Source organism: Brienomyrus brachyistius, chromosome 15 (genome assembly GCF_023856365.1).
Source record: "Brienomyrus brachyistius isolate T26 chromosome 15, BBRACH_0.4, whole genome shotgun sequence".
NCBI classification, from domain to species: Eukaryota; Metazoa; Chordata; class Actinopteri; order Osteoglossiformes; family Mormyridae; genus Brienomyrus; species Brienomyrus brachyistius.
Window position 1 is genome coordinate 24055824 of NC_064547.1, and position 15572 is coordinate 24071395.

Sequence of the window (15572 nt, forward strand, 5' to 3'; positions counted from 1 at the left end):
AAATGAAGACAACATATGTGTCACGTTTCCGCACCACGTAAGTGACTGTGGGATGAGACTAGTTTTGGAAAGAAAATTTATCAAAGGCAGAAAGGGTAATACTTGAGATAACACATAGATCTATTGTGGAAATAAAAACTTAATAATTGTAATAATAATGGTGAATCATTGTGCATGAGCAGAGCTGGCGTTTCGTCATAGGGGTTTGGATCTCCTGACTTAGCTGAGGAACCTGAAGCTCCTGTTTCGCTGCGTCCTCCAAGATCCCAACTTCCTCTGCGAGCGCTGAATGAGAAAAACGGGTCTGCGCTGCTGAGGTGGAGCGGAATCGATACTGGCTGTGGGAAGGGAGACGGCGGCAGACGGCGGGGGAGAGCAGCTTCCAGCAGGGGTAGGCTGACGATCGACGAGTCTGATCACAGAGCAACTAGAAATGAGTTGGGGCACGGAGCTTTGGGTAAGTGAAACAATCGCTTTTTTTGTTTGATCATGCTTCAGTAGTTTGCGTTGCGGTACGGGCGAGAAAAATCAACACAAAGGTGTTTTTTTGTGGTTTCTGCGCTGTGGTAGGCAGTGGGATCGTTGAGCACTAGGGGAGCCTTTACCTTGGTAGCCATAAACAATGGTGAAGTCGGGAAACGCTTCATTTCCTTTGGTCCTGCTAGGAATTTGCGTATCTTAAAAAACTAAAATGAAATATATTGTACTAGATCCGATTCTCAACTACCGTTAAGCGCCCCAATCCCCGACTACTTCATATCGTTCACGCATAAATTGATGTCCTAAGGGCTATATCGTACAAAGAAGTCATCGTATTTTTGCGTACAGTGATATAGATAGAAGGCAAGTTAAACATTCAATCCAAATCTTTGAGAGTGTATTTATGTATGGTCACGTATAACACGTATGTGTTTGTATGTGTGTATTTACATACATACGTAATCTAACTTGGTAGGCACCCTGATTCTTTTTGTTTTGTTTATGTATTATCTAATAGGCCTGTTAATTAAGTACTTTTAACAATGTGTACATCTTGGAGGCTGTGTAGACAAACGTTTTAGTAAAGTGGATGGTGGTGTGGAAAACCGCAGTAGCCGATATGCCTACAGTGGGCTTGGAGGATCATTCCACTGGGGAATCTGAACCAGTGTCATTTTAGGCGAGCCCTGGCTTTTCCCCCCTTGTCTTAAACACGCTGTTGCTTATTTTCTGGTGTCCGCGGTCCCTGGCTGTTGATGTGTGAGTTACTGAAACATGAAGTGTGCGGCGGTATGGGCCGCTTTGCGAGAAACGCGAGGCTGAAAATGTTGCCGTCGCCCCGGAAAAGCGGGGACAATGAGCGGCGTGAGATGCGTGCTGGCCCGCTGGCTGGCTGGAGGGGTGTTGCCCTAAAACCAAGAAGCTGCATTCACGATACACCTGCTTAAACCCGACAAATCCATCGCTCATATCACACATTCCAGCTTTACCATACATATGTGCATTTCAGAAATGTATTGTAAATTAATTATGAAACATTTTCTGTACTCGGTTGCCGATAACAGGGCAGCTGAACGCGCACCGCATTATAATTGACATCGCAAATGCAGCACGGTATACACCTTAATTCATGCCAGTTTTATTTCAGTTGCCTTTGCTTACAAATGCGACATAATCCGGTGATTTTTTTTCCCCGTAATCGTATTTATTACATTATTCCACGGTATATTTAAATGAAGCTGGTGTGGGTTTAGAACCTTCATTGCTTTTGTTTTATTATGACATCATAATAAAATAGCAAACAAAGAGCTAGTGAGTAGGCTATTTAAGTCTCTGCAGAAACACGATGGTTCCTCCGTGAAACTTAGCTATTTAAACAATTCATTTTGAAAACATGTCTTATAAATAAGACACGCTCTATTTCAATACATTTAACCGGCGCCGGAGTTTTTTTTTCAGTGCCCATAAAGCAGTCGTTTCTGTAGGTGTGTTGTCATACTTAATTGCTTTGTCACTAGTGTGTTGGAAGCATTGCAGTTTATTGGGGGTGTGTTTGCTGCTGCTATTTTAGACAAAAACAAAATAAAATCTGTATTTGCATAATTTTTTTTTTTCAAGCAGCATCCTTGACAGTGATGTCATCCTGTAAACCTCGGTTACAATAGAAAACCAGTGAGTGGCATTCACCCAGGCATTTGCACGTGCTTGAATTGGACAATGCATGTTTTTCTTTTTTTATATTTGTCATATACATAATCACACACACACACACACACACACACACCAAACCACGATCCAGTGGATCAAGCATGGTTGTTCAATATTTGAGAATAACAGACACATGTTGGATGACAGGATTATTCCTGTTGTTGAAATCCCACCAATTTGGGAGATAATTTGATTGTCTGGTTTTAGCCTGGAAGTCTGTCCTTGTAAACAGGCATAACACAAAGAGATCTTCATTGTTTCGCCTGCACTAAAATTCTTAAGCAAAAACAGTCACTTGTACAAAAACCCTTTTACATTTTTGCATGACTATTGGCTTAGTTGGGGATGTTAAAAATATAAGCTTCAGTAATTGCTTGCTTCACATATACATACAGCTAAATTCATACATTTCTACTAATTTCTTAGTATTAATATGAATATATTCCTTCCTATAAGTGTCTGCTTCATTCCCTCCATGTGTACGCAGAGAGACTAAGTAGATTCTAGGTCCTTAATTTTGCAGTAGTATTGTAATAGGCCTAATTAATCTGCTGCATTGAAGTGTTGTCATTTCTCAATAACCAAAACAATTCAGGATCTTTCTGGACTAATTTTAAAGTTTTCAGTTACATCAGGATTGGTATGTCGGGATTTGGAGCCTTGAGCAAAACTACATGCCGACATACATAGTTGTATTTCCTAGGTTTAAATTACAATATCAAGGTCGACTGTAGTTTAACACGAATCAAGAACCAGTAATATTACTTCCAGTAGTCAAAAGTTACTATAAACAGGTTATTCTATAAGCGAATGAGACTGATTCAGTTTAGATTTCTATGTAGGCTATAATATTTCTGAACTCAATGCCTGTAAATAAGTGCATGGAACAAAACTGTCATTATGGGCTTCTGTGAGTCAAGGTCAGTGTCTGTCTGTTTTGTAGATGTCCTGACCTTTTCCTTACGCTATTGTTTTGTGTGGTCAGTTTCTCGTGGGCTGTAGAGGTTAAGTATCTTTCAGTTTATGCCAGTTTACTAAATTATATGCTCGCGTGAGGGATTCACTTCATTGTAACTCATTAGATCTGTGTAATTAAACACACTTTTTTCCCCCAAAATGGATAAACTATGACAAGGCGCCATGACTCAAGCAGAGATTAGAATCAGTCACAAAACATTACTTTGAAATTCCATCTATACATTTTGCATAACTGCTTTCCATAACCAGTGCCAGAACGCAGTGAGACTGGAGCCTGTCCGAGGAAGCACAAGGCGTGAGGCGGGGAATATCCTGGATGGTTTGCCAGTGCACGCAATCTCACGAGATGCCAGTGAGGGTAGACCAGCTTTCGAGGAACGTGGAACAGCCCAGGAAGTGTGACGTCGCAGCACTACCCACTGCGCCACCATGCTGCCCCGCTAAGTCTGTAGTTGTGCTGTTGGAAACATCCTTACACTCATACCTGCCACTTTATATCTTCCCAGATTAATGCTGGCTGTGGTTCCTGCTATGGAACAAGACTCTACCTTTCTCAGATATTCATATTTATTATTTTTACATTCATTATTATTATTATTACACCCATAACATGTGAAAGGGGAATCCGGCCTTCAGGGTATCTTCAGGGTATCTTCTGGAATACTTCAACACCACTTGTGGGGAGGTGGATGATTCTCTGCAGAGAGGACGTTGTGCAGATGCGTGGTGGGATGCCGTTAGTAGCACGAATAGTGCAGGGAGGGGCAGTGCCTTGTTTTTGGACGCAGTAGTGTTTGCTGAAACGGCCCATTGCCTGGTCCCCATGGGGACGGAGTGAACAACGAGGGGAAACATGGCTGGAGCCCTACAAATTGACCAGAACAAAGAGGAGGCGGGGGTACCATTGACAAGAAGAGGAAGTCCGTCGAGTTCCAGGCACAGAGACTGAACTGCCAGGAAGTCAGTGTTGATGTGTTCATGGTACATGGTTGCATGGTACATTGAGTTCTTTGAAAACGTTTTGAGACTCTTTCTGATTTCTTTGTGAAATCAGTCAGGTTTTCATAACTCGAGTGAAATCTGAAGTGTGTTGTCTGTAAGCTTTAGGCTTTTCGTTTGTCAACGAACATTTTATCTCATCTGCCATTTAGAGATGTCTGTATTTGCACATGACTGTGAAGATGTCCTCATTTTTAGGGAGTGGTGTGGAATTGTGGCAGCAAGAAGTATAGAAATAAGACCATGTAAAGCAGCAGGACAGAGCTGCGGTTTGCAAGCATGAGAGCCAGTGTCTTACAGGCCTGGAGTCCTTTCTTGTTTTAGTCTTATTGCGATTCTGCGGAAAGACGTGGAAACCACAATCCAAGAGTGAGTCCTCTGTCAGCCTGCGAGAGCCTGACTGAATCACACAGAAAGTGCACCACCGTAGGCATTTCTGGCTGTAGTGGCTGTTTTCTGACTGGTCAGGTCCCTAAATATTCATCTGTTGGACATATTTAAGATTTTTTTTTTTCTGTGTGATTTTAAGATTACATTTCGGGGGGGAGAAAACTCCTCACAAATCATCAGTTTGACGACTGAAGTGTTCAGTAAAGCAACACAGACGTGCAGCTTCTGACAGGAGCAGCGTACTTTTCCAGGTACTTTACCTCCTAAAGGTGTACCTTGCTGTATTTCAATACCTCATATATAATTTTCCACCTTATTTATTATTTAAAAATGACACAGCCTTTTTCTGGAGTTTTTTTTTACTCTTGATTCCTGTGTCCTTCAGGCTGCTGGTGCTGTGCCCACACTCACCTGGAGATTGGTGCTCAGAATGAGCCGAGATTACACTCCTGGCTTTAATGTTGTGTATCATGGTGTGTCGGCCTGATCTGACTGGACCAGTTTTACCTGTTTCAATGCAAAACAAAAAACAAAACCTTTCTCTGTGTTACCCTTAAATGTATCGACTTATGGAGGAACTGTTAGCAAACATCGTTTCATGTTTTATAGGTAGGGATTTTTAGAAAATGTTCACACATTTTGGAATAGGCATGGTGTTCTGAATAATGTCATTTGCAAAATGGAACATATAGAAATGTTGATGAATAGATAATACAGAAATTACATGATGGTGCTGTACATTTTGTACAATGCTTGAAAATAAGGATTTTTAGAATCCGAAATTTTTAATCGAGTGTATTTGGTGAATCTGCCATCTTTGTGTATAATTTTAGTATCCTGATGGCCTCCGTACCTCCTGAAGGGTAAAACCACACTTACCTTCTGCAGTTGTAGAACTCTGTGATGTTTTTTTTTTCTGGATTTGTCACCATAGATCTCAGATTCTTTGAAGGTGAGATCGTCACTCCTTCAGTATGTTGTTTGTCAACATGATGTCTCTCTGAACACTGCAGGTCAGACTGGATAACTTGTAGGAGTGCTATAGGAGGACAACTCACTCCTGGCAACCAGCACTCTCTGGGTGACTAATACATCTTTTGTTTAGAAATAAAGGACTAATATTTCATAACATGGCTGACATGGACTAGCTCTCTTGAAGAGTCCACGTTTCTTCCATCCATCCATCCATCCATCCATTTTCTGTGCCCACTGGTCCTATTCAGGGTCACGGGGGGTCCGAAGGTGCTATTCCAGATGCTACAGGGAACATCACAGGGTGCACTCACACATGCTTACCTATGGGCAGGTGGGTAACTCCAGTTAACCTCAGCATGTTTTTGGACTGTGGGGGGAACCCCCATGATGACATGGGGAGAACATGCAAACTCTGGCAGAGATGGTCCCAGAGATGTAAGGTGACAGTGCTACCACTGCGTCACTGTGCAACCCTGTCCACATTACTTGTGTGTGCAATTTCAAATACGGTTTTGTATGTCAGGTTATCAGACCTGTGCATATACTAAAGACGGAGGCTGAATGGGCATGTCATAGGGAGAGATCAAAAGGTATGACTCCCAGGAAGGTGTAAGGAACCCTGAAGCATCTTTTGCCTGAACTGAACCAAATGCCTCCAACAGAAGAGTGGATAAGATTGGGCTGAGTGAGTTGAAGGTGATCTTGAGCTAACTAAAAAGCATGGGAGTTCTTCGGACTGCTGAAGACGGTTTGGGTGTAATTTGCGGCAGCTATTCTGCATGAAGATCTGGACGGCTTTACTTAGAAGGAACTGAGACGGAATTCTACTGGGGGGACGTCAGGCCAGTGTTTTGTGAGCCAAAGCTGAAGTGCAGCTGTGCTGATCAGCAAGACTGTGACCGGAAACACTCCAGCAAGTTTATATCTGAACATGGTGCTGTGGACTGACCTGACATTAGCAGTTCAGGCTTGTAAACCTTTAGTTCAAAGATTCACTGAAGCCGATCTGCATGAAAAGCCAGAATGAGGTGTGTGACTGATCAGTACTTACATGAAGGGTTGGGCTGCATTTGTTTCTTCTGAAAGTGCTACAAACAACCAGTATAAGGGTGAGATTTATTTTCAGGTTGTGGGACATCATGAGTTTACAGATTTTATGATATTCGCTTCCTCCGGTTCCCATGTCTAGTTTTTCGCAATGCTATAATATATATAATATATAATTTATGTCTTCAAATATGTTGTATATTTCAGAGAGGTCTTGGAAAACCATAAATTAATTATTGGGAGGGTGTCATTAATAATGTGTTCCCTGCAGTATTGGCAGAAGAATTTTCTTTACGAATTATTTCGATTGCTCTAAAACGTCAGGGAAGAGTCCCTCGTACAGGTGGATTGTGCGTACTACACAGTTCATAAATCATTGTATAAATGTACTGTGCGTAAAAGTAGGATAAACTGCCTGTTGGGTTCAGGAAACTTTCAGCAGTGTGTGCGAGTTTGATGGCGTTGTGGACTCTAGCAGATTTGCTGTTCTCTGGATTTTGCCGACGTCGTGTTTAAGTCCTGGCTAAGTGTAGCTGGCGTACCAGTTACATTTTGTTATGGGATTCGTCGTCCTGAAGCTGTGAGGCTGGGTTGAAGCAGCTGTGTGTAACTACTCGCATGCTTTATTTTCCTAGCGGACATCACTATCTGAAAGAGCCAACGCAGCAAAAATCCGCTATGCATTAATATGAGCGTATTTCACGTACAGGCTGAGAAAACAGCTGCCGGTAAAGCTTACAGAGCCTTTTTATGACTTGGTTTAGTCTGTTCTTGAAAGTAATCCTGTTACTGCGGCCCTGTCCCCGTGAACTGGTGTTTCTGGAAGGAAGTGTTACAACAGGAGTTAAGCTAAGGGTAACCTGTTGAACTGTGAACTTCATAATTCCTCCAGCGATCCAGCTCACTGGCCTGGGATTTCTCTGCAACTCCAGCCTTGGTTAAGGTACTTTAAATAATATTATAATATAATAACCAAATGTATTATATCGTGATTATACTGTAGTCATGCAGGGACACCTTTTGGTCTTTTTAACTATCCAGCCTATGTTTCCACGTTATCTTTTAAAAGGCCACCATGAACAAATTTGCCCACTTTTTAACGTATTTCTTGTGACGTATTGTACCCGTGTTCTGCAGGCTTAAATGGGAATGGCTAATTACTTTAATGAATACACTATATTATCTGATTGCAGTATTAAAAAGGAATAATGACTGTTATGGTTGATGATAAATGACCTACCTTCTTTTGATAATTTTTGCATTCTTTGTCATAAGTGCATTTAGTGCCAAACGTAGCTAATGCTATATTTAGCAAATTCTAAACATAGACAAAGTAGATTATACGCGTCTGTCGAGTTGGCTCATTTTATTACATGCAAAGCACTCACAGCGCTGCTACATTCTACAGCATCCTATAACCATGTCTGACTTTTATATATTGTCAGTAAATTATTTACAGGAAGTGGGTTATTGAATTTAATGCAGGGTTAACACACAATTCGTTCCTTTGTACCTTTCGGTGAACTGGGCTGGCGCTGCTCCCGTCTCCCTCAGCAATCGCATTGAAAACACAGCTGGCGTGCTCTTCCTGCCGGCGCGCTCCTCAAATGTTTCCCCAACTCTCACTGCGTGCCCTGCCAATACTCTCATTTGCTTGGAATTTTAACACTTTTATGAACAGCCACGTTAACTCCAGGCTATTCCCATCCATGAAGTTGCAAAGTATTATGCAGAACTATTGCTTCATGGATAAAGTATTGAAACGCGGTTTTTAATATTTTCTGATTTGACACACTGTGATTGACATCGATCAATGAAATTAAACTGTATTCTTAATCCTTAATTCTGAATTATTCCCAGAAATGTTTGGGCTCCATGTGTCACAGTGGGATTAGGGAGTTGGCTTTAGCCCTGCTGTCCCTGGCTGATTGAAATAGTGAGGGAGCCCTTTGCTTTGCAGGCAGCCCTATTTACATATGAAGCAGCCGCCTGCCACCCCCCAGTAAGCTACACCACCACCACCACCACCAGTCTCAGGACCCAGGAATGCTGTCCAACTCGGCCCTGTTCATATCAAGGTGCTTTAAGTGTGCAATAAAGTCCAAAAGACATGGATGTGTTGATGTGAATTTTGCGAGCAGCACCTACGCCAACTGTTACAATTTGCAATCATGACGCCTGCAGGATTAAGCAGGGATTTTTAGTTAATTTTATTTAAAGTCGTTTAAAGACTTTAAAGACCTAGATCTTGCACGAAGCATTGGGGTAGTTTAAGAATTGGTTGGCTTTATGCTATTTAATGATTGCTTACCTATTATTGTTTGTTCTTTATTTATAAATTGAATATTTTCGTAGTTAGAGCATAGAAAACCTGTTTACGACCTTCTAAATACGGTTTTAAACATTATTAGACATAAAATAACACCCATAGTCACCATTACTGTTATGATTGCTGGACACGGAAGCAGGAACGGGGAGACGAGGAATCAGGATCGAAGGGTTTATTTGGACGAAAAAACTGACAGAAAACAGATGACGAATGGGGCTGCACACGTGGTTAATAAGGGGTCCAGTAGTATTACCCTAGTACGCTAGTATTACCCAATATATTAGACAAAATAAGACATTAGATGTTACAAATATCATATTACATTTTATTAGGAAGAGCAAAGATGCTTCCAATGCAGAGCGATGTATCAATTTTCACTGTCTTGATCAACTTTTTAATGAATATACAAAAAACTGCGATAGAGTGAAGCCGCGAAAGTTGAAGCGCGAAGTGGCGAGGGACGATCAGTTTGTTCTGCACTTCATTTCTGTGGCTGTCAGGTGCTGCAAGTTAATCTCTCAGAGGAAATAAGGAACTCTTTGTCATCATGGCTGCCTTCATTTTCGCCAAAGTGTTGTTTGGAGGTCAATGGCGGAGTTGGCACTCCAGTTACCGTAAAACATTTCATGACAGCTCGGACCAAAAAGGCATGAAACCTTTTTGCTCTCCCCAGTCTCACTGAGACTGCACGTGTGGGCTGGAAAGGCCGTAGGGATCCATGGTATCCGGGATGAAGTTCTCCAGGCTGGTCCACATCATGGCCAGCCTGTAAACTAGTAATTTGAGTGTTGTGCAGAGTAGAGGGAGAACCTCTGTGTTCTTCCCAGTCGATTCTGAAGTTCGCCAGGGGTATGTTCCGGGGTATGGGCTCATGCTCTGTTCAAGGCTTGCATGGACTGGATATTGGGCAGGGTCGTGGGGTCCAGCAGCTGTGGGGCATCTGTTGGTAAAGAAAGATTTACTGATCTTGACTTTGCCGATGATGCTATGATGTTTGCGGAGTCAATGGAGGCTCTCGTTGGGGCTTCTGAGAGACTGAACGAGGAGTCTAAATGTCTGGGCTTGCGAGTGTCCTGGATTAAAACTAAGGTCCAGGCCTTTAAAGACTTCTTGGACACAACCATCACTAGTACGACTGTCTGAGGGGAAAATGTTGACCTCGTCAAGAGGTTCACTTTCCTCGGCAGCGACGTTCATGTCTCTCATGACTCTCCTATGGTGACTCTCCTGTGAAGTCAGCAGATGGATTGGGAGAGCATGGGGGGGTCATGAGGTCGCTGGAAAGGGATGTCTGGCACTCCGGATATCTTTGCAAGAGGACGAAGGTCGAAGTCTTTAGGGTTCTGGTGCTCCCTGTCTTGCTGTATGGCTGTGAGACATGGACATTATCCAGTGAGCTGAGATGAAGATTGGACTCCTTTGGAACTGTATCTCTTTGGAGAATCCTTGGGTACCACTGGTTTGACTTTGTGTCGAATGAGCGGTTGCTAGAGTCGTCCCAAATGAGGCAGATTATCTGCATTGTGAGGGAGCATCAGTTGCAGCATTACGGTCATGTGGCACGTTTCCCTAAGAGTGACCAGGCTCGATGAATCCTCATGACTGAGGGCCAGAGTGCTTGGACCAGCACAAGCCAAGGGGACAAGCCAAGGGGACGTTCACGTAACACCTGTCCGTGGCAGATGGATGGCCATTTCCGGAAGGGTGGGACTGGACTGTGTGTCTGCATGAAGGGTCACCAGCCGGAATCCCGAGGCATTTCGTCATGCATTACATTTCGTCATAACATTTTCAAGCTTCAGTTGAAGACTCATTTATTCGATGAATGCTATAACTACTACTACGTAACATTCCCGTTGGTCTCCTGTTATTGCTGTTGTGTCTGCTTTATCTGTATTATTGCTAGCATCATAAAGCCTCCTTGGGTGTGATAAAGGCGCTATATAAATAAAACATTATTATTATTTATTATCCGATGGGTGCGGCAATGTACTGCAGCAGTGCATGCTCTTCAACCTGACCTGACCTGTTGTTTGGTTGTTTAATAACATTTTCTTTGTCTGTTTCCAAGTTTAAGAGTGGTTTAATGAGTGTGCTAATTGGGATCAAGTATGAACGTCGATTATTTTTTCCCCCCCCTCCTCTTTACAGTGCCAGTAGTGATGCAGTACTGTATCAGTTGCTCTGTATTTCCCCCCCCTGCAGAATGCTTATAAAATTAGGGGAGAAAGGGCTTTCCTTTAAAATAGTTTCTCTTCTGAATCTGTGAATTTTTGTTGTTCTTTTTCCCATATGTGATGTGAGGCTTGTATTATGGACTTTTTCTCGTTCGTCCTGCAGATTTCAGACACCACCCTCCCCATGTGTGAACAACACGGCATGTGCAGACTCAGCCATTCCCATGGGCTGTCAGAATATGATCGCGCAAGCAGCACATTCTTTGGTTCTGTTGCGATGGACAGTGGTACGGGACACTGCTAGTCCATTTCCTTCATCAGCTGGTGTACTGCTTAAAGTTATAGAATTATACATAAAAGTATAATTCAGTCACATTCAGTCTGCTTAGTTACACAGTGATGAAATCTCTTTGCTTTTAGAGAAGGATTGTTGGATAGAGACCTTTAGGAAAGACCTCAGATTAAGAGAAATAGAATTGTGGGTGACTCGGTAGCTTTTGGAGTTCGTGCGCAGAGTTCAGATTCATCTTGAAGATCGGCCCGAGGTCAGGGCTTGACCGAGTTTGCTCTGCCAGTCCCCCTGCCCTGCCACGGGCTTTTTAACAACCATTTTGGTCGCCCTTGTTTTCTCAGTACTGAGAACGCTTTCAGCTGCAGGAGGGAGTCTCTGGATCTGGCTGGATCTGGATGGAGAAGGAGCAGAGCTCATTGTTCACCAGCCCCCCATGTGCTCTGACGGGGCCTCTTGTAGTCTGACTAATAGTTTGGGTCTCGTTATAAAGCCGATAGAAAAGCAAGAAGTCTGACGAACAGCAAACGCTAAAAGATGCTGGTGATTTTTACACTCCTGGCTGCTTTGTGAAATAATTGCTCTAGCCTCTGATTTACGCTGTAAGAAGCAGTGAGTTCTGCATGGCCTTTTGGCCATGGGAACTACCAATTGATGGTTACCGTGCCATTTTCCAACACCAAACAAAGGAGAGCAGTAAAGTATGAGAGATTGCTGAGCTGCAGGGCTTTATCGGAGCGTTAGTGACTTGCATACTAAAAGGTTAGCTCTTAGAGGTTACCGGGAAGAACACTGGTGATATGCTTAAGTATTTGGAGCTAGCAGAAATCTCCTGTACCTTCACGGTATTTTGAAGTCGGCAGGGGTGCTAAGTGATCAGTTTTAACTGTTTGATCTTGAGTAACCATGAAAAGCAGTAAAAAGTAAGGAAAGGTACACAATCCGCTCTTTCCAAGTCTTAACAACAAATTAACTTTAGTGTGGCCCTTTTTCAACAGTCCCTGTTGTCACTATTAGAATTGAAACAAATACCTTCAGCTTGGTTTCCTCCCCTCTGCCCCCCAAAGCTGGCCTTGGATCTGGGAGGCTTGCACACACATTCCCATTAAGGGTTAAATGTTCAGGGGAAGGAGGCGGGGTCACCGGAGGTCCCTGCCACATTCTTCTTCCTCCCCTTAAGCAAATTCCCAGCTTGACTCTGCAGAGCTGTGTTATTGAACACTTGCAATTAATTAAATGTCAAAAACTGAGCCCAACAAATACCTTCCTCGCAATCAGAAAATGAGAAATGCGTGAAGACATCATGCAGCTCATCGCATTATTCTTAGCCAGCCAGTGGGATATTTTAATTTAAAATGAATTACACGTAAACTATTCATCATTAATTGCAAATGGTTGAAATATAGATTTTCCCCTTTCACAGCCTAATTTTTGAGTAACTTTAACTGAAAGCAGAGGGAAGGAAACGTATGAAAATTAATGTCCAGTCAATCGATGGAGATTTGTTTGAGTAATCCTGTTATTCTGATCCTACATGATGAATAGCAGTACATGTGGGAGCGCCAGACCTTGAAACACCTGCATTATGCTCCATTTTCCCATCCAGCATTCCGAGCTGGACCCCTTCCTCCTCTTATTTACATTTTCCCTCTCTGATGCATGATTACAGGTGCACACTCTCTAGCTTTTACTACATTGCACGGATACAAACTTGACTCTCAGGTATTCCATGGGTCGGTTGGCCAAAAGCAAGAGCACGTCTCTGCTCTCTGTCTGTGCTCCCTGCAGCGATGGAAAAAGACTCATCAATTGAACAGTATGAAGGACACGATCTTGCATAACGTTCTCTAATAATATTCTCTCTGTTCACCGAAAAGCTGGTCTTTGATTGGCTGCCACCAGTTGTTTGTTGTATGATCACCATTGAGGAGGGGAAGACTAAATGCCCTCATTCCTCATTACTGCTGCCATTCCAGCCCAAAAGGCATCGCTGTGAAATTCATTAAGCGGGGAAATACTTGTCTGTCAGGTTATGTGTATGTAGAGCTGAGATTACATTTCTGCAACATTTCAGCTGCAGTTGGAATGTGCTCCCCCAGTAGGGCTTCGTGGGATTGTGGAAGTATGGACAGAAGCAGCACATTATTTATTCAACCAGCACTTTGGTTACCCTGTCACTTTTTAGTTTTTTAGGAAAAACCCATTGATCACCCCCCCCATTCCCATGATCCTGATATTTATTGTGTGTATCGTGGCACAGTAATTGCCGGTTCACTTTCCTTTCCAGGAAAAGGGAAAACCTTGTTTTGCTGTTGCCATTATTTCGATTTGCTGTGTGGGAAGGACATTGTTTATCGCATATTTGATTGCTTGCTTTGCTGTGCTCGCTAAAGGGAGGGGGGGGCAGAGGTGGGGAGGGAGCCAAACTGACACGATCGCAGCAGATTTTCTAGCCCCATGCCTCTCGGTGGGAGCAGATCTCGCAAATACAGCCACGTTGCCATTTAACACGATTCCCTAAATATAAACATACGCTCCTCTGACTTTAGTGAGCATTTTCCTGTCTTAGCTTGTGAGGGAGAGGGTAAGGGATATGGAGGCGTTTTTATAAAACCATTATTTCCCCATCTTGTGGCATTCAGGGACGCATTAGTCCACTTGTTCATTTGCCTAATTGACTGCTTTTTCAGGTGCTCTCCAGCTACTAGTTTTTCAGCTAAAGACTAAAGAACGTACCTCACAATTCTAAAAATGATGTATATATACAATGTCTGTGAAAGATTTTTCTTTTTTTACTTGTTATAAGAAGACGCACAAATACAGGTTGATAAGATGAAAAAAAAAAAACAATGAGGTTTTCATGCCTAAAAATAGATTTGAATAATGATTATACATGAGTAAAACAAAAGTCACAGTCACCAAGAGCCCTGTGGCCTTCTCGTGCTTCCTCTCTTGGCCAGGACAAGGTCCTGACACTTTGATCATTTCCTCAGTGCAAAATGTTTCTACATCCTTATGATCTTCTGGCTGCTTTTTATAGTCTGTTTTTGAAACCACTTGAAACCATAGATGTAGCCTGGGGGGGTCAGGCCTGAAGACTGAGGTGGTTATTTATGGGGCTGATGTTGGTATTTTTACCTAACGTTTTGTGTTTTGATGTTTTTTTTATGACCATTGTCATTGTGGAATGTTTTGTGACGAAGCTTTCTCCTCTTTGGAGAGCAAACAAGGTGTTTAGCAATAATACAAGGTACTGACTTATCCGGATGTACGTAACGGCAAACTCCAAAAAGGTCCCTGGGACCTGAAGAGGGATAATAAGGCCATTGCCGGAGGTGTCCCTTCAACATAAATTTAGCTGACAGCAAACCTTTGTTTGCCTGCATCCCCGAAAGGCTTGGCTGTTACCTCACTGCTTTCATCATAAAAGCAGGGCCACTGGCTGAGTTTGTTTCTTTTGCTTTCCAGTCTTGGTGAGGCTATTTTTTATTATCCTGTCTTCAAGTTGAGTAGACTGAGTAAAAACTGTCACCCCAAGCTGCCAGCTTGCTTTGCAAACTTATGTTTCAATCTCATTTCTCTTAGCGATGTTTCAGTATGTATTTGGATGAGTAATTCATTTGTTTTTGACTCACCGGAGTTAGTCAGTCACCTTTATTGTTTAGTAATTAGCGCCCCACCGGAACGGAGGAGTTCTTTTACTGGTTTTACGTTTTTTTGGGTCACGTTTCATGACTTCTTGCCTTTTTGGAATTAATGGCTATGTAGTGTGTGTCTCAGTGGGGCAGAAGGACTATTGTTAGCGAAGCCAAAGTTATTTTAGCATTAGTAGCAAAGTGTGTGGCTCAGTGGGCAAAGCTTCTGCGGCTCTGATCGGTAGGTTGCCGGTTCGATCCCGGCCTGGACAGTGTAGTCATGGCTGTGGGCCCCTGAGTGAGGCCCTTAACCCCCAGCTCCACGGTGGCTGCCCTTCGCTGCCAAGCTCGCTCTCACCTGTGTCACTGAGAGCAAGACTCATGAAGATCAATACAGTATCATCAAGGATCAAGAAAGTATTGTTGCTATTATGAAAATCCCCCCTAAACAGAGAGGTTGTTTGTGTTAACGTGGATAAACGCTTGGTACTCTTCTTTTATGGAACCGGTTGTGCTGATTAAAATGTGGATCCCACGGCTCGGCTGGCAGTTAGCTGGTGCGATGG

The 15572-nt window shown here is 42.9% G+C and overlaps 1 protein-coding gene across 3 annotated transcripts in view; it reads left to right on the forward strand.

Moving 5' to 3' along the window:
• The first annotated feature begins 227 nt into the window (after window positions 1-227).
• fnbp1l (formin binding protein 1-like) overlaps window positions 228-15572 on the forward strand; it is a 43086-nt gene continuing 27741 nt past the window's right edge. For 2 of the 3 annotated variants that reach the window (XM_048977204.1, XM_048977205.1), the window contains exon 1: window positions 235-457. In XM_048977204.1, coding sequence (XP_048833161.1) covers window positions 434-457 — 24 coding nt within the window. In that variant the 5' untranslated portion in view covers window positions 235-433. Of the gene's footprint in view, window positions 458-15572 lie in introns of all 3 variants that reach the window. The other variant, XM_048977206.1, reaches the window with a different exon arrangement.